The sequence below is a fragment of the Nematostella vectensis genome, chromosome 6, assembly GCF_932526225.1.
Source record: "Nematostella vectensis chromosome 6, jaNemVect1.1, whole genome shotgun sequence".
In the NCBI taxonomy this organism is placed as follows: Eukaryota; Metazoa; Cnidaria; class Anthozoa; order Actiniaria; family Edwardsiidae; genus Nematostella; species Nematostella vectensis.
The window spans coordinates 3,250,166-3,276,213 of NC_064039.1; the positions used below are offsets into that span (position 1 = coordinate 3,250,166).

Here is a 26,048-nt window from a genome sequence, read left to right on the forward strand (position 1 = left end):
AGGACAAAAGAGGAAGTAAATGTTGTATAAAAACACGAGATTACAGTTCACTAGTTCATGTGAAATTTCGGACGATGGAATGTACAACACGGGCCAATCGAAGATGTCATCGATGATGCCGCGGGGTGGATTTCCGCAATCACATTCTTTTACTACGTTTTGTTCCTGTCAAGATATCCTTTAAATGTTAATTGTACTCTGGATGTCACCTCGCCTGACATAGCCGTAGCAAGCCTCGAATTATTTAGGGGGGGGGGGGGGGGCACGATACAGAAACATGAAGAAAACAATGGGGGGCACAGCAACGCCCCTACTGGTCATTTTCTTATGATTTTTGAAAATATTGAGGGAACACGTGCCCCCAGTGCCCCACCCCCTACTACGGCCCTGCCTGATAACACCTTTGTAAGCATGGAGAGAGTCATCAGGGATAAAATAACTAGGATTTACTCAAGTACTCATCAACTCGTATAGTAGGGGCTACGACAATTTCACAACTCAAACTTGTTACTGTTTTTCTATACGTTGACATTACTTTCTTTAAAAGCTATAGTGACTTTGATCTTAAAATGATTTTAGAAGATATGGAAATATACCATTCTATTCTCTTCATCATAACCAATAAAGCCTGAACAAAGTAAACATAATTTTTGTGGTCTATCTATTTTTATTTTTATAACAATAAGTACTTTCCTATACACCCTAGAATTTCTAGCAGTAACAAAATCCTAGAAGTAGCACCATCTAGTTGCAACACAAGATAAATGCTTCAACAAAGCCACACATGTAAAAGTTCCTAACATGTACATGAACTGATCTAGAGTAAGGCCCCTGTGTGTGGTTCCCATGACGACTGTCCATCTTTGGTGATCAGCTTGCAAAGACTGCCGCTGGCAGGTCGGTCACTTCCGCCAGACCAGTCAAACATAAGCCTAAAATACAAAAATACAGATAATAATGTTAATGCAATCAAGGGGCCTGACTGTTCAATACCTGATTGGTATAGAAAAGCCAAAAAGTGCAGTTAAAAGAGCAATTAGACCCAGTAAAAAAATTTAAATATCAGTCACCTCCATGTCAGATATTATAAGTGCAGTCCCATATAATCTAAATAAAGTGGTATGATTCTAGAGAGAGAAAAGAAAGATGCAAAATAACACTTACTTGGCCACATATTCTAGAGGGGTCCACTGGCTTTGATCTGCCTCTGGCATAAACTTTCTGTTCATTGGGGTATCAAGGGTATTTCTGGAATATATTAAATGACCAGAATTAAGTTGAAAGAAGCCAGAGATGATGAAGCACTTGTCATTGAAGCTGTCAGTTTTAAATACTGTAATGATAAAAGTGATGGCGGCTAAAAGAGCTCTATCATTTTGAAGAAATGCAGAGTTAAAAAGATAACAATGCAGCATTCTCGGTCTACTTACGGTAGGATTGCAAGGGCTGTGCTATCTGGTGGCAAAGTGTTCCCATCCATGCCAAGGCCCACAGTCAGCTGGTGGACGGCTGCTTTTGCCATGCCATAACCCAACATTCCTGTTTCAGTGAAAATACAGGTCACAGATGGCAGATCCAGAAGCTCTTACAGAGCAAAACGCAAAATTATGACCACTTTGACAGTTTTAGGTGAGAGCCAAAAAGAATACAAGAGACATACTAGCCTATTGATATAAAATTTACTAGACCAGCATAGCAAGGAGATGCTTCAATATGCATGAGAACAAAACCTGTCAATCAAAACTTGCTTACCTATTGGCAACCTTTTCAAAACTTTTGTCATGGGGGCTACTCAGGGTCGTGGCAGGTGCAGGCAGGTGCCCTCCCCCTCCAATATTTTCAGAAATCAGAAGAAAATGACAAGCAGGGGTGTGTCTGTGCCCCCCCTCCCCCAATGTTTTCAAAATGTTTCTGTATAATGCCCCACCCCGCCGCCCCCCCCCAATAATTTGAGGCCTGCTATGGCTGTGCCACAGTAACATGCACCATTCTCTAGGGAGATGGGGCGGGGCGGGGCGGCACCTATCACTTATAATATAATGATGAAGGGAAATTCATATATACATAACCAAATTAATTTCTTTTCTAAATTTTTCTACAATACTTTTTACCAACAGATCTGAGTATAACAGGACTTTCTTCAGACAAGGGAAATTCAAATTAAAGCCTAAATTAGTCGCTAGGGACCCACTGACCTGGTGTCCCAGAGAGAGAAGGTTGAGCCCCAGTCAACGCAAGTAACCCATTACTAAATAAAATAAAAGAATCAGTCAGATATCAGATTAACATGCAAATACGGGAGCACTGGCATAATTTACTAAGAAACTAAAAAGGTATCCTGTTCCTTAACATTTATAAAAATAGTCTATCAATAACCAAGCTACAAACATTTTAACCATCTTACTTCATAAGATGCTTTGCAGCAATACTAGCTGCAATCAAAGAAGTCCACACACTCTGTTTGAACATCAGATCAGCATTCTTCACCACATCTAAAAAAGATGCAATTTACTATCATACACACACACCTGCAATAATTCAGTATAGTACATAAATTAGGAGGGAAGGAAAACAGAGTGACTCCATCACTGCCTTTGGCTTTCTTGCAGCCATTCTGGACTTATCATGCCAGGCTGCGCTTGAGCCCAAGTACTGGATGCTTAATAATGACACAAATACCCTTCCTCCAATATTCCAAACCTCCCTCTCCATCTACCCTCTACAGCCTTAACCACTGTTCCTACAATTATACCCATCCATAATTCACCCAGCCATAATTCTTCCCTCAAGCCTCACCCATCTAACCATGCCTCTATCTCACCCTTGCTAACATTACTCCAGTAATAGAATAAAGTAAAGTACATATATTACAGGATGGATTGAATTAAATAGTATGTCAAGTGGATTTGGTTTTGCTAATTTTGCTAATATACATCTCATTTGCATTGATCTTTTGTTTCAGAAAGAAAAATCTGTGACACAACTCAGAGAGATATGATAAAGTATAATAGTACACTTTACCTTTGCTTTTGGCAGTGCCCCCTGCCCATCCCCCAGCAACACAAATAATGGCATTGAGTTTGTTGCCATCCAGCAGCTCATCAACCTTTTTCTGAACCTAAGGCACAATCAAAATCATTTTTTGTTGCCTTTGGGAATTAATTTTTTTTATGAAAATGCATTTTCAAAAAAAGCTTTTGTAAGAAATGTTTGCAATATTCAATGTATTTAAGAATTCATTAGTCACTTCTTTATTTCCAAATACTGAAACAGGAATGAGAATTCTGTCTATCAAAAACTGTGTCCAAACTTGATCTCTGAAAGCAAACATTATTAAGCAATAGTAAATAGTATATTTTCAAACCTCATTATTCTGCTCATCCCATGATTTTGCTGGGTCGACAATAACATTTGCATGAGCTTCCTCGTTAGGGAATAGATCTACTGAGGCAACCCACTGAAAACAAAAAATATACAACGAAGAAATAATCAGGAGACAGATAAACTGAAGGGAACTACTAAAAAAATAATAAATAATTACTCAATGATTAGGGAATAGATCTACTGAGGCAACTTACTGAAAAATAAACAATAAACAATTACTCAATAATTAGAGAATATATTTACTGAGAAAACTTACTGAAATATAAACAATATACAATTACTCAATAATTAGAGAATAGATCTACTGAGAAGACTTACCGAAACACAAACAATATACAATAACTCACTAACTAGGTAACATATCCACAAGGAAATCATTAAAACAAACTATACAATCACTAAATAATTATGTGAATTTTTCTAAAACATAAATATTGTGAGGATCCTAATTGTTTTTTTTTTCCTGTTAGGTTCTTTGCAAGTTACTGATTCCATAGAAAGAATGATTTCCATACCTACAAGCAATCTCATGTTGTCTTGTTCATCTACAGCATGCACTGATTGGGCTTTCCAACAATTATTTTAAAAATCAGTGAAGTATGCAAAAATCATCAAAATAACTTTGTTTTCATTTTGATCAGAAATAGTTGAATAAATCTTCCCTACCCATTAAACTTGAACTTTCCGACTTATCTGATATTGTTTTCTTTGAAAAAAACTTACAGTATTTGTTATAATGGCTTTCAATAGAGAAAACATTTGGGTGTGCAGGAATCCTATGGTTTTTTTTTTTAATTTAGCCTTTCTATCATAGAATTCTTACTCTAATCCAGCCAACCAGAGAGTGTGTGTAAGAATTTGACTATAAATTCATTGGGAGTACGTCCCTTAACCTTTCTTTCTTTTTACAATTTTTGTATTTTTTGCGATGACCAACCCAACCACTATTGAGGCTTTATTTGTTATTCTATATAAAACGAAGAGACATAACTTTTTTAACCGAAAAAGGATGGGGGGTTGATATCCACCCCCCGCCTCCTCCCCACCCCGGTATGTGCCGATGACATCACATTCGGAAAACACTACCAATAGCCCTTCTTGTTCAAAGAGGAGTTCTTGAATTATGAATAAGACTTCCGGTGCGTAGGCCAATAAAGCAGATTACTTTAACAAAATAGTAAAACATGATACTGGCAATTAAATGGCAAACAAAATCAGAAATGTTATCTTTTTTTATAACGAAAAGATTTCTACCGTTTTGCTAATTAAACCATCAGTTTCTGTTTTCCTCCTCGGGCAAAAAAGTGTACTTATATATAAGTTTTTCTTTTAATCTTTCCATATCTAAACAGACAATTCTTAAAAAGATACAGCAATCTGTTATAACATAAAGCTTACTTACGTGCCCATATAACGAGGTGTTTATGGAGACACAGGAAATTCAAATTCAAATCACGTTCGGGCTTCAAAGATTGAATAGATTTTTTTACAATCGATTTATTTTAAACTTTAGCGAAAGAAAATAATTTTTCTCTTACAGAATCAGACAGTTCAAACACTTACCCATTCTCGAGCTTTGAAGTATGATACACAAGTAGCGCCAAGTGCTCCCTTGCCACCGTAAATAAGAACTCGAGATCCGGACACTACTCCCGCCATTTTGAAAAGCTAACACAACACGTGAAGGAACTGTCGTATGAAATTAGGGAGGGGGGGGGAGACCAAAAAATAGAAACAAGGTTTCTATATTAATCATGCTTGAAATTAACACAACACAAGTAATTTTATGCAGATACTATGTTTAAGGTGTATGAAAAAGCTTCTATATGTAATTCAAGGTCACTAATCTATAATTTCAAAGTTGAAAATATATGGCACTTTTTACCTACCCCTCCTTCAAAAACTTTTGACATCTACCCTTTGATATGTAAATTCATTTTTCCCCAGACTCAACCCTGCGTAGCCCTCCATCGGAAAATTGTTTACCAACGGCACAGTGAGAAACCTTTTCGGCAGCACAAGATCCGAATAGACCCTTTTAAATCGCACTGAAGAATTTGCGATCAGTGTCTAGATCTATAATGGGTCAAAAGAGACGCCGAATCCAGAGATAATAAGCGGAGGTGTTTCAAGCAACAAGCGGCATGTACTCGTTTGTAGGGGTTGCGCTGGTCTGTTGTCTCTTGTTTGGTTCGGTCCTTCACGCTCGGGGATCATGTCCAGTTGGCTGTGTATGTGTCACAAGCAAAGGCGGTTCTAAGATCACCGCGGATTGTAGAAACCGAGGATTCAAGGAGATTATGAATAGCGATTCACTCGTTAATGTGACCAAATTGTAAGTATATGACAAGCATTAGGATGCAGACATAGAGTAGTGGTCATGATGGTGAAGTCTACATCGGCCCTTGACCGCTTTATACTTTGTCATGGTATTCTAACTTGTTTAGTGTACCATAGTCCAAGCGGCCCAAGCCCATCTTTATAACATTAGGCACCTTTTCACGAAATATTTATAATTTCGTGCCTTGGATTTCACTGTATCTGTAATCGTGATCTAAACTCATTCTGACAAAGGGGCCTCCTAGAGATCATCTGCCTTAAACGAACTCTAGAGTGAATAAAGAGTGTACATGCTAATGAATGTTCCAATCTCTGTTTTTGTGCACAGAGATCTATCCAACAACGACATAACCGCGATCAACAATAAGGCTTTTGCCGGAAGAAAAACGCTAAAAGAATTGTAAGTACCAGAAGCGATGAAACTTCATCCGCTGGATGCCTATACATAAGTAAGAGTACGATATATTATTCTCTGTAGTCAATCAATTCCTTCGAATCTACTGCGCGTTTATACATTCTTTATACTTTCACCACTAGGAAATCCTAAAATGGATGTTTATGTTACATCTTAATAACTTCTTGATAATTTATTCAGTGTTGTTTTATTAGCTTTATAGATCCCCCTTTGTAGTGACTGGTGTTTATAAATTCATGAGCGTACAAAAGAGACACTTGTAGATGTCACGGTTTTCCCTCTAATAGATTGAATGATATCCTTTGTTTTGACAATTTTTTATTTTATTCGCAAGTTTTAATGTGCCTCTTTCGAAACTGGAACTGCCTCCTCTGATAAATATTGGAGAAGGTTGCAATTACGATTGATGCATGGTTATTCTTTAAACGAATTATGCTGTCAAAGGAATCATATAATTTTGTTGCATGTTTTTTATTAAGGCTTTTTTTTGTTGAGGTTAATTGACAGCTACTTCCCAACTCCCATAAGAATGCTTATAATAACAAGACACAAAACTTTAAATACTAATTGCGAATCGTAACCCCGCTGAGGGAAGCTTGAAGATGAGGACTCTATGACTCCAAAATCGGCCGGGTTTTCCTAGAAAGCAGGTTAACGCTAACCCAGGGATAAAAGCCCATTTTATCCAAATAAAAGTCGAGATAGCCGTATTTATCCCTGGGTTAGTGCTAACCTGCTTTCTAGGAACCTAACAACTTATAGTTTTTTTTTTCTAAAAACTTTAAAGTATTTTAACTAAGACTTCCTTAAAAATAGTTAACGTTGACAATAGCAATGTCTTTGGTGACAATTATGATAAGGTGTGAAAAACTCCAGATAAATGAATTTCCTTAATACTCTGTATATAAGTTGTTTTGTTAACATTTGTGATAAGGCCTCATTATGGATTATAAATGCTAGTGGATTATAGTGAAACTAATTTAGAGTAGAGGTCAAGGGCAATCTTGACTGAAATGCATGTTGGATATTCATTATTATGTACATACTACTAGTGCTCAATGTTTTAGAACATTCTATTCCTCACCTGAATCCTATTTACCATTAGGTCTTCTCTGCCTTCCCTGGCACAAGTATTAAGGCTGAGAGGAGATATTGTTCAGAACAATATCCCATCCTCTATTTTTTTCTAAAGAAAACTTGTGAAATACACTTTTAACATTTCAAACTCTACTTTGCAATTATATCATTTGATTATGTGATTTTCAACAAAATATGTTTAATTTTACTCTCTTTTTTTAACCAGTCAACTCGACTTAGATAGCATTTGATGGACTGCTTCATGAACTGTTTTACATCCTGTAAATAGAGTCTTTTAAACTTATTATCTTCTTTTGCTCCTAGATACTTATCAAGAAACAAAATTGCAAACATTGATCCTGGGGCATTCAATGGACTGGAAGCTCTCAACAAACTGTAAGATTATGATTGTTCAAGTACCTTTTTGTTTTGCAAATCAATCACATACAAATCTATCTATCAAATACAAATCTTTCCCTAATAAAAAGGGGAAACATTTTCGAACACAGTGGAAACTAAGTTCGTGTGAAAAAGTCTGCCAGCGTTACTGCTTAAAAATAAAAGTCGTAACTAGGAACAAAAAACAATGCTTATTCTTACAGGTCAATTGTGTAAATGCTAATTGAATTATTTAATTCTTCAGAGACTTAAGCAATAATGAGTTGACTGTACTGTCAGGACAAGTTTTCAAGGGACTTAGAAGTTTAAAAAATCTGTGAGTATCTCTGCTTATTCAAGGACCACAAGGTAGAAAATACAAACAAAAAGTTACTGTGGATGCTTGTTATAGTTCCCAGCTGCCAATAAGAGCCGTACTTTGAATAAGTGCCCTCCCGCTAAGGTGTGAAATTATTATTTTTTGTTATAAAAAATAAAAGGTGCAACTGTACTATTTGTTTAAAATGTTTTTGTTCAATTACTTATCAAGGTTCAACTCACCCGCATTAGGCAGGTGTCACAAGATTTTGGACCTCATCACAAGCCTAATTTTTGTGAGAATGCTCTTCGTTTTTTTCATATATTCACTGTATTTCACCTGAATTCACAAGATTTCTGTCCCAGTTGGCTTGACAGTTATGAGGGTTAGCTAGATTTTTTTAAATATGATACTTGGAACAAAGACGTGACAATCATATAAAGCCAAGTCCCCCTTGCGACCCACAAAATTGAGCACTAAAACAAGCATTTGCAGTAAATTATACTTCTAGAAAATCATTGGGCAGAGCTGTGAATTACATTTCTATAGATAAAAAAATGAATGGTAAAAACTTTTTAATGTACACCTTATCTGGCTACTATTATAGGGGAAGTGTATGGAGGCTGAAATTCAGAAATTAACCTCCTTTTTTATGTTTAATATATTAGTGCCCTTCCTTTGGGTCAGTCCCCCCTCCCCCTTTTGGGAATCCTGGATCCGCCCCTGCAGACTCACAACATGTAGCTAGTGTCTACTTGTCTTTAAGTCGCATTGTCACCAGTTCACTTCAGGAGGTCCGACGGAAACCTCAACCTTTAAAAGACAAAAGAATCTATTCCAATCCGAGATATTCAACAGGCCATCCGCTCTAATTTATCAATCACATCCTCAAAGAAACCTCCAATAGACACACTGCTTTCTATATTTTGAAATATTTTTCGTGTTTTCCGTTAAAAATCATCGGAGATTCTTACGTAATCGACCGGAAGTAAACTGGTGACAATGCAGCTTTAAGTTGAATCATAGCTGTAGCAGCTCTCGAATTATTGGAGGGGGCACGCTACAGAAACATTAAGAAAACAATGGAGGCACAGCCTTGCCCCTACTGGTCATTTCCTAAAATTTTTTTAAAATATTGGGGAGGGGCACCTGCCCCCAGTGCCCCATCCTCTGCTACGGCCCTGTGAATAAATGACCAGACCCAGCCCATTTTCATGTTAAAAATGCTAAAATGATAAAAAAAAATCTGTACCATGCAAGAAAAAATGGTATCACCACAAAGTAACATGTGTTTTTAATGCGTATTTCTATATTTTTTTTAGTATACTTCAAGGTAATAAGCTGAACTTCATCAATGCAACAGTGTTCCCAGCCTTAAGAAGACTACGAAGATTGTAAGTGCTTGAACCTTCCTCCCTTAGTTTACTAGCACAATCCTTAGCCTCCCTTGCAGCCATTTTTAGGCATGTTGCTCTCTCAGTGGGAGGCTACACATTCCTTGGCAATAAATGCCACCAGCGTTTTGTGCTAAGTTATTACTGCTGAAACTGTTAAACATGTGATTACTTTGCAAACTGTTCTAAATACTGATTTTTTCACGTTTTTGTTTTATTTTTTTATTTTGACCAAACTCACCCTCTTCCATTTTCAGGAATTTATCAAATAACAAGTTCATCTCTATACCAGATGGAACCTTCAAAGCACTCAATGCATTGAAACAACTGTAAGTTAAGCATGGGGGAGCTTTGGTTATAAAAAGTTAAAACGTTCATGGGTTGGGGACTGCCTTATGGTCTGAAATGTCCTGTTGCACAGGGTTTTCAATGAACACTGGGTGCTTGTGACATTTTATAAAAAAACAGTTCAAATACAATAGCGCGTATAAAGGAGTTCCAAAAGGAGGTTCAATTCATGAAAATGTAAATGTTTTCTAAGCCAACAATTGTCTGCTCCCGAGAACAAATATCAGTGTGTTGAAAAAAAGAGTTTATTGCATTTGTTTTTTATTTTGGTTTATTGCTTTTATTGGAAGTATTTATTTATATAATAAGCATAAGACAATCACTGCACTGGACCAACAAAAAAGAGTTGTTGATCCCACCGAGCCACCCCTGGATCCTTCACTTTTGTCAATTGTTAGAAATAACTGATTAATAAACGCACAATAAACAATATCTAAAAAGGAACGCCTTTCAAATAAAACAATGTTCTATACTTTTGAATTTTTAATCATTATGGTTAGAAAAAATCCCGTTGTCAGAATTTGAATTCATTAAAGCAAGATAGCCATTTTTGAACGCAAGTTGCCGAAAGATCATCGAGAGAAAAAGCTTTAAAGATGAGTCAAGACTCGCCTAAAATTTCAAGCACTAGAAAGCTAAAGGCACTTCAAGAGGGTCAGTTCTACTTCTTTACCAATTTAAAACGCGTTATCAAAGACATGATGAAAATTTGCCGGTCCGTTCGCGATGTTGCCGGGCACGTCCAGGGAATAATCAAAGAAGGCTTGTTAGAACCACAAAACATGAACAAATTAGTCTTAACGTTGGACTATTTGGCTGAGAGACTGGAAGACGACATGATTCAACTTGTGGAATTCATGAAGCAAATAATACTGATGTTTAATCAAGTGATTCTAGCGATGGAAGATGTGACAAGGAGGGAACATATGGCTGTTTCGGATATGATCGACAAAGCCATGGAGCCACGATACGGCCTGTCCAAAAGTCAAAGCACTGCTAGTTTGTTATGGAGAAAGGAGAAAATAGCCGACAAGTTTGCATTTGATTTTACGACGTAAAACTCTAATGAGAACTACAATTGTAGCGACATTTACATTTTAGAGGCTTCCTGCTTTTTTAGATGATATTTTGATAAACACGAATAATGACCATTGCTTTTGCATAATAAGTAAAACGGAAGTTTCTTTTTCCGAGTGACATTCTGTTGGAGAAAACAAAAAAGACTAAGTAAAGGCGTTATTCCTTCGGGAAATTTTTTGTTGACAATTTAAAAAAATTTTGCTAGCCGACAAAAGTTGTGCGCTCGCATAATCAACCCTCCACCCCCCCCCCCCCCCCTCCCCTTCACCCCATACCAACATGAACTAATTGCAACCCCGATTTTTTTTTAACCAAAAATGGCCTTTTTTCTCTGTAGGATTGGGTTAGTTTTGTGGGTACGGATGGCGCAGTAAAGGGAATCGGGTGGAAAAAAAGGATTTTTTTACCAATGGCCTTTTTTCTGTAGGATTGGACTAGATTTTAATTGGTAGGGATGGTGAAGGGAAATTAATCGGTGGAAAAAAAGAAAGAAACCGATGGAGAAAGGAGGGGGGAGCGGTGGAGAAAAAAGGAAAACCGATATTGTTCGGAGAGAGATTGTTCCCGCGTGAAATCATGCGCCCGTCTTCCTTCGCGCTCATTTTGACACGCGCGCAAGGTCTTGCGTCTCTGCTTTCTTTTCCGTCCCAGGTTAGAACTATTTCTAATTGTTTCTTGTGATTTCAAGTGACTTGGGCTCGAATGACTTACTGTGTGACTGCCAAATGCAATGGCTCCTCAAGTACAAACAGAGAAGAAAACTAAGCCTGAAGGGCAAATGCCAGTACCCAAAAAGTCTGCAGTACACCAAAGTATCTTCGCTCAAGCCAAAACAACTTCAGACATGTGGTAAGGGTATACAGTATATGTCGCTATTATTTTACAACGCTTATCTAATCAACACCTGGCTCGCAACACCAAGCCGAGAAAAAAAAAACACCGTATTTTTCCACTTTTATGGCCCGGTAAAAAAAGAGCTTCGGCAATAACTCTCGGAGATTATGCATGCACTCCGAAAGAGCCAATGTTAATTGATATGTGATTTACTTAGTAAGTTTACAGAGCCCTTTTGATAAAAAAATAATAGTTTCTCGTTATGAAAAAAGCGGAAGATGTACGTACCAACAACTAAACATTACTTTGTTTTCTTTCTAGGAAAACTGGAGTTACCCTTCGAATTCAAACCCAAGAATGGTCTGGTCGGTATCTATGGTGACAGCATTTCGCTGACGTGCATGACCACTTGGATTCCTGGACTAAAAATTAACTGGTACAAAAACACCGGTCTTCTCATCCCTGGCACCGAAGGCGTTCCCTGGAAAATCACCTTCGATACAGACTTCGATGAAAACCGTGTGACGAGTAAATTAAGCATCGCCAAGCTAAACAACACAGACTCTGGTCTTTACCAGTGCAATGTCTCCACCAAGGTCAACTTCATCCTCGGAGAGGCTAGGATCAAGGCCCTCGCCGGAAATTCTAGGTTCTGCCCTGCGGAAGTCACTAAGACTTCTAAAGGGCATTTCTATTGGGATAATACGGACGTGGGCGTGGTGGCGCGACTCGAGTGCCCCGCGGGACACGCGCGGGAATCTTTGCGTTCGGATGCCATGGCAACGCGGGAGTGCTCGTATGGGGGCTGGCTTGCCGTGAAAGCATCGAACTGTGCATATGACGATAGAATAACGCAGAGTTTATATGAATTAAAACAGGTAATTGAACAGTTCCGTACTCGGCGTATCAACCCAACTGGCCCGTCAAGAGTCTCTGTCCCCGGCATATTTTAGCACCAAGTGTGAGAAAGCATCCAATGTCATCATCACATACTTTGTCTTCCGAAAGAGAATGAAAAAAAAAAACGGAGCTGTAGCTGGCTTGATCTCTTGATCGTTTGTTTTCCACCGTTTTAACTTGAAACAATGAAGTGATTTACAAAATAGCCTCACCCTCCAATATGTTGCGTTCTTTGACGGCAATATATCGAAAATCAAATTTTATTATGAGCGTTTGCATCCCTTCTACTCTTATAATAGCTTCTAAGTACGTTGATAGTAGTTTTTAACGTTTCAGTTTGGCGTGAACAGGACGACAGTATTGGGTGTTAGCTCGGGTCTCCTGAATATCACTTCGTTCGCAGCGCGCTTCACCACGCCCCAAGATGTCATCTACACAGCGCAGATACTCAAAGGACTCGTGGCACACGCTAATAGCAATGAACTAGTAAGTGGTGATGATGTAGACTTAAATGGTAAAGATTGGTTTTATGGCAGCGGTGATTATGATAAAGAATAGGGATTAGTAAGGATGGTAATGATTATTAGAATGAATAAGGTACCGGTAATAAAAACATAATTGTCATGATGACAATAAAGAATAAGATAAAGGTACCGGTGATAAAAACATAATTGTGATGATGGCAATAAAGATTACAAAGATTGTCCTATCTATGTTGATGATGATGACAATGAGATGCACGATTATTATGATAATGACAATATAATAGTTATCACGAGGGTTCAAAAGACTGCGGTAAAAGTGTTGGTGATAGAGGTGGTGGTCTATGTTGTTTAAGATTATGTTAGCGATTAAAATGGTGATGATTTTAGTGCTGATGTCTAGGACAAAGATATTAATGCTGGTGTGATAATGATTGGACATATCTGTCTCTTCCGTGCTGTGATTCCATTGCTGAATAATGACAAGGTGTTTTATTTTTTAGATCGCCAAAACTGTTGTAAGGATCGTCAGTAATACAATGAACGCCAAAAGAGAACTCCTGGCCGCCGCGCAGTGGAAAGACAGGTCTTGCTCGAGGTAAATTTTCAACCCACTCACTGAGAGACTAACGCAGAACCCTCAGAGAATCAATTACTTCTTTTTTGTGTTTGAGTTATAATAGAAAACCAACCAAATTGAAATTTTAAATGTCTTTTCGCTTGCAGCATGATTCTGACTGTAGAAGCCATCAATAATTTTGATGCGTCTTCCCTGCTCCAACTCACCACTACAAACATCGGTGTCGCCAGCGTGCACGTCTTCCCAGCGGCGTTCCAAGGCAAGACATGCGCAACGTTTTTTGACGAGAAGAGTAACGTCAAGTCTACGCTGTGTAGCCTCCCCTGGAGAAATGTTACCGTGGGGACATCACGGGTCAGTGTACAATCATACCACGCATGCGCGGATTAACCACAGCGCAAATACAATCAGCAGAGCACCCGTATCACGTTGACATGCTAAGTAAAGTACTTGCTAAGTAAAAAGTTGCGTCTTGTTATTTCAGCCATTAGAAGCATCTGTTCATCTTCCGCCGTACATGTTCGGCAAACGATCGACGACTCCGATTGATCGCCGAAAGCTTACGTTCACAGTGTACCGAAACAGTAACCTGTTTCCGATCATGCGTAATGGTACGCTGGTAGATGACCGGAGGCGAGTTGTGTCGAGTGTTGTTTGCCTGCGGATCGCTACGGACGGACTTCCTGCACAATTTGGTGAGTAAACACGGAGGATAAAAAATCGTGGAATTGGCAAACTGATTTTGATCAACGCCCAATTATCCCCCCTCCCACCGATCTAATGTTTGGCGGGGACTGTGATTCGCTTGTTTCCAGCTCCCGGAACATCATGACGACCCTAATGACACTGACTCCCTCCCCCTTCTGAAATGCGATCCATCTCCATCCCCCTCTTCATATGTCCCTTAGCACCCCTATGCTCACAGATTTGTGAGATCCCATCGACTTGTTCCTGGTCTTACCTCTGCCTTGGGACAATACCTGCTTCTATCCAATAACCAGGGCAAGGGCTTGGCAGAAAGGGGGGGGGGGGGGGCTTGTTTCCTGTGCACAGTGGAGACAGTAATGGAACTGGATTTTAATTTCTACAGAATTGCGATATGCAAATATCACCTCGCCGATGGCGGTCAAGTTCCGGAAGCATGAGGTATATACGTCGTGACGAACGTAAAAACATCATCGTAACTTTTGTAGGTTACGTGGTTGACTGGTTTGGATTGCAGGATGTGTATCGTTGTATTTTCTTACTCGTTTGGTTGAGTTAGTAACAAGGTTGCAGCGCATTTCTGTTGTGGTGGTGACTCGAGAACATTCGTGACCCAATGCACTAAGTGAAGGTTTTATTAAAATAATAAAACAAGGATGGAGCTTTTTTGCGTAGACCGCAGAAGCTACTATGCGTGTTTATACTAGTCAGTTGCTGTCTGTTTGACACCGAAGGCATGCTGTTCCATCTAATCCCGGTGCATTCGTAGATGTATGGCTAATAATGCATTGTTTTTCGTAGGCAATCCATGAGCAGGCTTTCATTGCCTACTGGGATATCAGCGCACAAGGTTAGATCCATCGGCTGCTCCTGTTGTTTTCTTTTTGATCAAATCTTCGGCCAGACTGATGCAAGCGCGATTGCATTTGATATTTATTATAAATAATTTGATAATACAAGCTCTAATAAAACGTCTTGTTTGTTTTTATTGATACTCTGCTAACTGCTTCAATCTGCTGTGATTGCCACCCGTGTTTACTCGGAAACCACTAAGAGTCTCCAAAACACTAAGAGTCTTCCTACGTGCATTGCTACATTCGGTATTGAAGCCCATAAGTAAAGGAATAATAAAACAATTTGAATTTGAATCATCATATGTTTTATTTTAGGGGGGCACGGATTGTGGTTGAACCACACGGACTGTCGATTACAAATACAAGACAAATTCACAATCGCTCGCTGCACTAAAATGAGGGAAAATATCTGCTTTGCCGTCGTGGAGGTGAGTTAGCGGTGATCGAGAGTTCTATTTTTGTGGTGCTGGTGGCCCCTTGCTGCTTCTGTAAATGATGTTGCTGCTTACCCTGGCATTGGCTGATGGGAGGTGAGCATTCATAGGAATCATATGGAAAAAAGGATAGTATTTTAAGATCCTTCAATAAGAAATTAACCACTTTTTAGCGGCCAGGAGGGGGGGGGGGGGGGGGAAGGGGCACCCTGCTAACCGCCCGGTGTACGCGGCTGTTTATTACCGTTCATCCTGCTCACCGCCCTGTGTTCGCGGCTGTTTGTTACCGTTCATCCTGCTTACCGCCCGGTGTACGCGCCTGTTTATTACCGTTCATCCTGCTCACCGCCCTGTGTACGCGCCTGTTTGTTACCGTTCATCCTGCTTACCGCCCTGTGTACGCGCCTGTTTGTTACCGTTCATTCTGCTCACCGCCCTGTGTACGCGGCTGTTTGTTACCGTTCATCCTGCTCACCGCCCTGTGTACGCGCCTGTTTATTACCGTTCATTCTGCTCACCGCCCTGTGTACGCGCCTTTTTATTACCGTTCATCCTGCTTACCGCCCTGTGTACGCGCCTGTTTATTACCGTTCATTCTGCTCACCGCCCTGTGTACGCGCCTGTTTATTACCGTTCATTCTGCTCACCGCCCTGTGTACGCGCCTGTTTGTTACCGTTCATCCTGCTTACCGCCCTGTGTACGCGCCTGTTTGTTACCGTTCATTCTGCTCACCGCCCTGTGTACGCGGCTGTTTGTTACCGTTCATCCTGCTCACCGCCCTGTGTACGCGCCTGTTTATTACCGTTCATTCTGCTCACCGCCCTGTGTACGCGCCTGTTTATTACCGTTCATCCTGCTTACCGCCCTGTGTACGCGCCTGTTTATTACCGTTCATTCTGCTCACCGCCCTGTGTACGCGCCTGTTTATTACCGTTCATTCTGCTCACCGCACTGTGTACGCTCCGGTTATTACCGTTCATCCTGCTTACCGCCCTGTGTACGCGCCTGTTTATTACCGTTTATCCTGCTCACCGCCCTGTTACGTGCCTGTTTTTAACCGTTCATCCTGCTTACCGCCCTGTGTACGCGCCTGTTTATTACCGTTCATTCTGCTCACCGCCCTGTGTACGCGCCTGTTTATTACCGTTCATTCTGCTTACCGCCCTGTGTACGCGCCTGTTTGTTACCGTTCATCCTGCTCACCGCCCGGTGTACGCGGCTGTTTGTTACCGTTCATCCTGCTCACCGCCCGGTGTACGCGCCTGTTTGTTACCGTTCATCCTGCTAACCGCCCGGTGTACGCGCCTTTTTATTACCGTTCATCCTGCTTACCGCCCTGTGTACGCGCCTGTTTATTACCGTTCATTCTGCTCACCGCCCGGTGTACGCGCCTGTTTATTACCGTTCATCCTGCTCACCGCCCTGTGTACGCGCCTGTTTGTTACCGTTCATCCTGCTTACCGCCCTGTGTACGCGCCTGTTTGTTACCGTTCATTCTGCTCACCGCCCTGTGTACGCGGCTGTTTGTTACCGTTCATCCTGCTCACCGCCCTGTGTACGCGCCTGTTTATTACCGTTCATTCTGCTCACCGCCCTGTGTACGCGCCTGTTTATTACCGTTCATCCTGCTTACCGCCCTGTGTACGCGCCTGTTTATTACCGTTCATTCTGCTCACCGCCCTGTGTACGCGCCTGTTTATTACCGTTCATTCTGCTCACCGCACTGTGTACGCTCCGGTTATTACCGTTCATCCTGCTTACCGCCCTGTGTACGCGCCTGTTTATTACCGTTTATCCTGCTCACCGCCCTGTTACGTGCCTGTTTTTAACCGTTCATCCTGCTTACCGCCCTGTGTACGCGCCTGTTTATTACCGTTCATTCTGCTCACCGCCCTGTGTACGCGCCTGTTTATTACCGTTCATTCTGCTTACCGCCCTGTGTACGCGCCTGTTTGTTACCGTTCATCCTGCTCACCGCCCGGTGTACGCGGCTGTTTGTTACCGTTCATCCTGCTTACCGCCCTGTGTACGCGCCTGTTTGTTACCGTTCATTCTGCTCACCGCCCTGTGTACGCGGCTGTTTGTTACCGTTCATCCTGCTCACCGCCCTGTGTACGCGCCTGTTTATTACCGTTCATTCTGCTCACCGCCCTGTGTACGCGCCTGTTTATTACCGTTCATCCTGCTTACCGCCCTGTGTACGCGCCTGTTTATTACCGTTCATTCTGCTCACCGCCCTGTGTACGCGCCTGTTTATTACCGTTCATTCTGCTCACCGCACTGTGTACGCTCCGGTTATTACCGTTCATCCTGCTTACCGCCCTGTGTACGCGCCTGTTTATTACCGTTTATCCTGCTCACCGCCCTGTTACGTGCCTGTTTTTAACCGTTCATCCTGCTTACCGCCCTGTGTACGCGCCTGTTTATTACCGTTCATCCTGCTTACCGCCCTGTGTACGCGCCTGTTTATTACCGTTCATTCTGCTTACCGCCCTGTGTACGCGCCTGTTTGTTACCGTTCATCCTGCTCACCGCCCGGTGTACGCGGCTGTTTGTTACCGTTCATCCTGCTCACCGCCCGGTGTACGCGCCTGTTTGTTACCGTTCATCCTGCTAACCGCCCGGTGTACGCGGCTGTTTGTTACCGTTCATCCTGCTCACCGCCCTGTGTACGCGCCTGTTTGTTACCGTTCATCCTGCTCACCGCCCTGTGTACGCGCCTGTTTATTACCGTTTATCCTGCTCACCGCCCTGTGTACGCGCCTGTTTATTACCGTTTATCCTGCTCACCGCCCTGTTACGTGCCTGTTTATAACCGTTCATCCGGCTTACCGCCCTGTGTACGCTCCGGTTATTACCGTTCATCCTGCTTACCGCCCTGTGTACGCGCCTGTTTGTTACCGTTCATTCTGCTCACCGCCCTGTGTACGCGCCTGTTTATTACCGTTCATCCTGCTTACCGCCCTGTGTACGCGCCTGTTTATGACCGTTCATTCTGCTCACCGCCCTGTGTGAGCGCCTGTTTATTAAAGTTCATCCTGCTTACCGCCCTGTGTACGCTCCGGTTATTACCGTTCATCCTGCTTACCGCCCTGTGTACGCGCCTGTTTATTACCGTTCATTCTGCTCACCGCCCTGTGTACGCGCCTGTTTATTACCGTTCATCCTGCTTACCGCCCTGTGTACGCGCCTGTTTATTACCGTTCATTCTGCTCACCGCCCTGTGTACGCGCCTGTTTATTACCGTTCATTCTGCTCACCGCACTGTGTACGCTCCGGTTATTACCGTTCATCCTGCTTACCGCCCTGTGTACGCGCCTGTTTATTACCGTTTATCCTGCTCACCGCCCTGTTACGTGCCTGTTTTTAACCGTTCATCCTGCTTACCGCCCTGTGTACGCTCCGGTTATTGCCGTTCATCCTGCTTACCGCCCTGTGTACGCGCCTGTTTATTACCGTTCATTCTGCTCACCGCCCTGTGTACGCTCCTGTTTATTACCGTTCATTCTGCTTACCGCCCTGTGTACGCGCCTGTTTATTACCGTTCATTCTGCTTACCGCCCTGTGTACGCGCCTGTTTTTTACCGTTCATCCTGCTCACCGCACTGTGTACGCGGCTGTTTATTACCGTTCATTCTGCTTACCGCACTGTGTACGCGACTGTTTATTACTGTTCATCCTGCTAACCGCCCTATGAACGCGCCCGTTTATTACCGTTCATCCTGCTCACCGCCCTGTGTGAGCGCCTGTTTATTAAAGTTCATCCTGCTTACCGCCCTGTGTACGCTCCGGTTATTACCGTTCGCCCTGCTCACCGCCCTGTGTACGCGCCTGTTTATTACCGTTCATCCTGCTTACCGCCCTGTGTACGCGCCTGTTTATTACCGTTCATCCTGCTCACCGCCCTGTGTACGCTCCGGTTATTACTGTTCATCCTGCTAACCGCCCTATGAACGCGCCCGTTTATTACCGTTCATCCTGCTAACCGCCCTGTGTGAGTGCCTGTTTATTAAAGTTCATCCTGCTTACCGCCCTGTGTACGCGCCTGTTTATTATCGTTCATCCTGCTTACCGCCCTGTGTACGCGCCTGTTTATTACCGTTCATCCTGCTTACCGCCCTGTGTACGCGCCTGTTTATTACCGTTCGTCCTGCTTACCGCCCTGTGTACGCGCCTGTTTATTAAAGTTCATCCTGCTTACCGCCCTGTGTACGCGCCTGTTTATTATCGTTCATCCTGCTTACCGCCCTGTGTACGCGCCTGTTTATTACCGTTCATCCTGCTTACCGCCCTGTGTACGCGCCTGTTTATTAAAGTTCATCCTGCTTACCGCCCTGTGTACGCGCCTGTTTGTTACCGTTCATCCTGCTTACCGCCCTGTGTACGCTCCGGTTATTACTGTTCATCCTGCTCACCGCTCTGTACGCGCCTGTTTATTACCGTTCATCCTGCTTACCGCCCTGTGTACGCGCCTGTTTATTACCGTTCATTCTGCTCACCGCCCTGTGTACGCGCCTGTTTATTACCGTTCATCCTGCTCACCGCCCTGTGTACGCGCCTGTTTATTACCGTTCATCCTGCTCACCGCCCTGTGTACGCGGCTGTTTATTACCGTTCATCCTGCTCACCGCTCTGTGTACGCGCCTGTTTATTACCGTTCATCCTGCTTACCGCCCTGTGTACGCGCCTGTTTATTACCGTTCATTCTTCTTACCGCCCTGTGTATACGCGCCTGTTTATTACCGTTGTTATCGCTGTTGTGGTGGTTAGAAAATCGATTGACGTGGATTTGTTGTGAAAGTGATGAAGGCTGTGATGAGAGTCGTGATGCGAATGACGCCACCAGTAATCATAATGTATCCTCAACTTGGATATCTCCCCAGGCTATTGACCGAGCTGAGGCTTCCAGTTCGCGTAAAGGGATGGATGACTTTGTCCTGGAGCCGATCGTGTTTATCGGCGCCGCGGTGTGTGTGTTCCTGCTGCTGATGACACTCTTCACATACATCGTGTTCAAGTAAGCCGCAATACATGAGACTACAGGCACTCATCAACACTACCCTCGCCCCAAAGCACGCCGTAAGCCCCACTTGATAACAATCTCTATTCAAGGCCAACTGCGCTTCCATGCTCTTATTGAGGGACAATCGCTTTACAAACACGCTCTTCCCACGCGCTCGGGTGCTCTGCCATCACACAACACAAGACTCATTCTCGCTCTGTCCCAAGACTTACAACAATCTCGCTCACACACTTTCCCCAGAACTGTATACCCGTTAACACGCTTTCCAGTCTAACCGCGCAAACACGCTCCCCCTAACACAAGTCTCGCTTCATGTACTTTATTGACCAACAACGTTTTCACATCGCATTGCTGACGCGTTTTCTTCAGGTTTGACTCATTATTATTATATTGCAAGGCATACTAGACACCCTTGACCTCGCTTTCATGTTCTGCACAGGCAGCTGCGCTACAACCGTGACGACGCCGCCATGCTGATGAACGAGTGCCTAGCGCTCCTTGTGGTCGTCGTAATATTTGTTGTCGGCATAAACAGGGACACGAATCCGCTCATGTGCCGTGCGATAGGCGTCCTGCTCCATTACTTCCTGCTCTGCTGCCTGTTCTGGGTAGGCTGTGGTGGATTGTGTCTGTGTAGACTGGTCCGCACTACTCTGCAGCCAGAAGAGTTTAACCCGGTGCTTCGGTATTACATGATCAGCTGGGGTGAGTATAGGGAGGCTTACACCGAATTAGCCACAGCAAATATTCTGATTTGTTTCTTACATTGGCCAAAATGCCAATGGAACGTTTGGTAGTACCGAGTTATTTTAGTATTAACCAATAATGAATCACTGCTAACTTCGGAATATTAGAACCAAAGCGATAATATTCAACCCTTGACGTTGTCAACCTTTATCGCTTGCTAGAATATTAGTACCAAATCTTAACTATCCAATCCCTTGCAGTGACACTGTTAATTTTGCAGGTATACCCCTCATAATTTGTGGCATCACTGTGGCAGGGAACCCTGATAATTACAGCGTGCACAACTAGTAAGTAGAGCAAAGAACCTACAAACTCGAGCCCGACTTTCAGTACCTGAATCTTTGTGTCCGAAACGTGAACCGCCGTTTGGGTTATCACGCGGCCACCCCAAAAAGTCTCGAAATAAAAAAAAGTATTTTCCAACAAACGAACTTTGATCAGTCAGGCAAAAAGTTACTCACACAATTATGGCTCGCGTAAAAAAGAACTAACATCTTTGCGCAATATCGTTGTAGCAATTCGCTTTGACGCCTTCTTGGACACACACACATTCGGTTACAGCCGATGTAGAACGGCTTCCCTACATGCTATATTAAAAATTTCCATCCAGTAACCTTGCTTTTTTTGTCGTAGTTGCTGGCTTAAGCCAAACCCCTTCCTCGGTGCCTTCGTTGGTCCTGCCTGCCTGATCATCCTGATTGACATATTCATGTTCATCCGACTTCACTTCATCGTGAAAAGCGCCTACTCTCTGCAGCAGCTGCAGCAGCAGGAAGAAGGGGTCGAGAATGTCGAGCCCGACGCCGCCACCGCAGAGGATAGAGAGAATCTCACCGAAGCCGTCGTCTCGAATAGTGAACTGCTAGAACATGTCCATCTACTGCCCGATAAAAATGAGATACAGGCCTATCAGAAGGGCAGTTTAATAGTGCTGCTTCTAATCGTCATTAACTTTACGCTTGGGTTCCTTATCGTGCGGTTTAGGGAACCGGATTACTTGAATCTAGGCTTGAGTTGCGTGTTTGCCATCACGATTATTTTCCTAGGATTGATCATCTTCTTGTTTCATTGTTATAAGAATCCCAAAGCTAGGATGTTCTGGGCTCAGTGTTGTCAGAAAAATGCGTGTTGGAGAAAGAATAAGAAGTACACTGTTGAGCAGGAGGGAAATGAAGACGAAGCAGTAGATAAGTCGGACACTGCAAAGCTTATGAACGGTACTGCTGGGAAACCGCACAATGGCGACGTTGTGGTACCAAAGATTCATGGCGCGCCTAGTCTCACACAAGGCTCTGACATCCACTCGAACGTATCTTTACCCTCATCTGCGGCATTAACTATCGACAGACCTGGCTTTTTGGTGGTAAAATCCGAAGAGCAAACAGCGGACAGCCATTGTAAAGAGAATGCGACTGCTGACTGCCATTCTTTGACTGCAGGCTCTGATAAGCACTCTGTGACCGCTGGCTCCATCACTGCAGCTTCAGTCGTCTCTGACAAGCAGTCATGCGCCTCTGCGCCCTTACCCCTGAGTCACGCCTATCCTAGGTTACGTGAGCACCCACCTGGCTTCCGGTACAGCTACCATGTCCCAGATCCCATAGAGTTCAAGAGCGTCAAACCACCTAAGCGAAGGGGCCGACAACGTAAAGCACCTATAGCGATGCCTGAACGCAACGGAATCACCAGCTCGCTTGAATCAAGTCTACGAAATAAAGCCTTGGAAAATAATAAGAGGGACAGGACGCCACCCAAAGTACAAAACATTGAGCATCATATTTACGCAGAAATCCCTGAAAGCACTCATTCGGAATTCGCGCCGTCGGAAGTAGCAACTTCAGAGTTCGCGCCATCAGAATTAGCACCTTCTGAATTGGCCCCATCCGAGCTTGCACCGTCGGAGCTGTCATCCACGCGTGATAATAGATTTCTAGAGCCTCCTCTTGTGCCTTCCTGCGCTTCATCTGATGTGTCGGTGCCTGATTTCAGCAACGAAACCATTAAAAATAGGTCGCCCTTGCATGGTGCATCGAATGAAAATGCCGTTAAACAACTGCCGCCTCACATGCGGGGAAAAGTACCAATTGAACGCTTTCCATTAGCGATGTTCGGGCCTGGTGGAGGTAACCCGGGTTACCCGTTTCGTCCAAGATATATGAATATGAACATGCCGTATAGCCGGGTATCTGAAGCTAATACTCGGGGAGTTGAATACCCGAGGTACACAAGTACTCCTTCTCATCCGCGTATACCAGGTCAACAGGGGGTTCAGCGGTACCCTGGGCCATATAACAAGGTTGTACGACCTATCGACGGTATAGTTAGTGAGCAAACTGTTGTCGAAACCCAGCAAAAAATGGACTCTGATGAGCCATCTAACCCTCCGAATGGTCACGTGAACGGGCTACAGCCTAGAACAGAACCAAATACGGCACCAAATGCGGGGTTTTCTAATCGTCTTCCAGGGACAACTAATGAACAGTTGCCGCGGCGTAGGCCACGTGACCGTTCGAGCTCCGATCGACCTCGGAGTAGTAGACGTAACAGGGAAGGGGGGTCGCAGGGAAGGACTAAAGACCCCCCAGAGGGGGGCATACGGGGAAAGCCGTCGTCACGATTCGGTTCTAGGACTTCTCAGAGCTCCTGGCGAGACGAGAGACCAAAACCAGAACCAAAACCGTGGGTTCCTGAACCCGTATCGCGTGTTAATTATGTCCCAATACCTCACTTTATTAGCGAGCTAACTCAAGGCCACGACCGTGTAGAGACTAGCGTATGAACGAAAGTAGAATTGGAGTTAGTTATTACACAGGCTTTATCGACAAAATTAGCCGCAATTATCACCATCTTCCAACGGCTTTTTCCCCGCTCCAAGTATCATCTAGCATAACACATTCTATTGTAATACATTCAGCTAGACATTCTTATAAGGCACCGTATGTGGATGCTATTTAACACGTTTTTAGTCAGGTAGTCTAGATAGGCACGCTATGTGGGTTTCGTCAGGTTCTGCGTGTTTCACAATTGTTTTAGTTCTTCTTTGCTTTCTATTCGAAAGGTCCACTCCGTTTTTAAGAGTATGACCAAGGTCTGATGGCTAGAAAATCGCGCACATAGCTTTTATGGTTATTAAATATAGCTGAAATATCTATCAGCTTCTGTTGTCGATGCCCTATTACAGGATCTATTCCACATTTACTCGAACTTCACTAGCAACAGGCGTAAGCGCGCATCCTTTTTGCTTTTTTCGAAAACGAAACTCAAAAGGTTACCCTACCACTACCATAACAAAACAAGAATATGAAGTAAATCTTGTGTCTATGCAGCACTTGTCAGTCTCGATTCATCGGCTCGCAGCATACGTCTCGCTTCTGCCGTGCCGAATCTAATTGTCTATTTGTGTCTACACAAATACATTAAACGTTGTCACCCTAAATAAGTTAACGCGCAATAGCTCGCGAGCAGTCAAGGTTGACTTGGTGTGGTTTCTGTTGCCCAAATAAAGACAAATATCGCATTTGATTTGGCACAACAAAAGCTCGACGTCTGAATTGGTGTCCTGCTTTGGCGTGCAGCACGACTGATACAGCCTTTCTTAGCGTCCAGTGATGGTCCACGTTGTCCCTTCGTAGGGCTAGTAATGGTCCATGTTGTCCCTTAGTAGGTCGGTTGAAGGTCCATTTTGGCCTTTCGTAGGTCCAATGATGATCCACGTCCCTTGACAGGTCCAGTGATGGTCCATGTTGTCCCTTGGTAGGTCCAATGATGGTCCATATGTTGTCTCTTGCTAGGTCGAGTGATTATGCATGTTGTCCCTTGCTAGGTCCAGTGATGGTCCATGTTGTACCTTGGTAGGCCCACTGATGGTCCACGTTGTCCCTTGCTAGGTCGAGTGATTATCCATGTTGTCCCTTGGTAGGTCAAATGATGGTCCAAGTTGTCCCTTGCTAGGTCGAGTGAAGGTCCATGTTGTCCCTTGCTAGGTCCAGTGATGGTTGTCCCTTGACAGGTCCAGTGATGGTCCATGTTGTCCCTTGGTAGGTCCAATGATGGTCCATGTTGTCCCTTGGCAGGTCCAATGATGGTCAATGTTGTCCCTTGGTAGGTCCAATGATGGTCCACGTTGTCCCTTGCTAGGTCCAGTGATGGTCCATGTTGTCCCTTGCTAGGTCCAGTGATGGTCCATGTTGTACCTTGGTAGTCCTGTGATGGTCCATGTTGTCCCTTGACAGGTCCAGCGATGGTCCATGTTGTCCCTTGGTAGGTCCAATTATTGTCCACGTTGTCCCTTGCTAGATCCAGTGATGGTCCCCTCTCCCCGCCCCATTCCCTCTACTTCTCCTTAGTCTCTCTCCTCCTTTTCATTATGAGTTGCCTGAGGATGAGGCTAATGAAGTCTATTGGGGCATAACTGAGTGCTGCGCTTATGGATATTTGCAAGCAAAGGTGGATTCATGTTTTTTTCGTTTGGCTTTGCCTGGACGAGAAAATAATTTTCCTATGTATCAACACAGCTCTCCGAAATGTTGTCTTTTCTGAAACCAAATTGATTTCCAAATTGTTTACACTGCTATTCTGGCTCTGTATGACCTGGAGTTGATTTGTTTGGCTTTGGGGTGAAAACCGTCTGACTTTGAGGAGAGGAGTGTTGACTGACTCCCAGTATGCTTTGCAATCCGTAATGGTATCCAAGATGGTTCCACAAGTTTTCAAGGAGTGGACATTGTGTTTTGAGGCCATGGAAATGGACCTG

The 26,048-nt window shown here is 43.3% G+C and overlaps 2 protein-coding genes across 2 annotated transcripts; one reads left to right on the forward strand and one right to left on the reverse strand.

Annotated features, from left to right (window-relative positions):
* Positions 1–647: 647 nt before the first annotated feature.
* LOC5514674 (dihydropteridine reductase) lies at positions 648–5,106 on the reverse strand. The gene is made up of 8 exons (XM_001634797.3): positions 4,948–5,106; positions 3,365–3,457; positions 3,022–3,118; positions 2,405–2,492; positions 2,196–2,248; positions 1,431–1,539; positions 1,165–1,248; positions 648–932 (listed from the first exon to the last, which is right to left on the reverse strand). Exons 1-8 carry the CDS (start codon positions 5,041–5,043, stop codon positions 818–820), a joined length of 735 nt encoding a protein of 244 aa, XP_001634847.2. The 5' UTR covers positions 5,044–5,106; the 3' UTR covers positions 648–817.
* A 135-nt stretch (positions 5,107–5,241) lies between these two features.
* LOC5514675 (adhesion G protein-coupled receptor A3) lies at positions 5,242–24,620 on the forward strand. The gene is made up of 19 exons (XM_032384288.2): positions 5,242–5,719; positions 6,053–6,124; positions 7,541–7,612; positions 7,860–7,931; positions 9,236–9,307; positions 9,565–9,636; positions 11,424–11,584; positions 11,891–12,447; positions 12,806–12,955; positions 13,455–13,549; positions 13,678–13,885; positions 14,016–14,226; positions 14,622–14,677; positions 15,038–15,086; positions 15,406–15,518; positions 20,409–20,542; positions 20,988–21,253; positions 21,516–21,582; positions 21,929–24,620. Exons 1-19 carry the CDS (start codon positions 5,529–5,531, stop codon positions 24,072–24,074), a joined length of 4,764 nt encoding a protein of 1,587 aa, XP_032240179.2. The 5' UTR covers positions 5,242–5,528; the 3' UTR covers positions 24,075–24,620.
* The last annotated feature ends 1,428 nt before the right edge of the window (positions 24,621–26,048 follow it).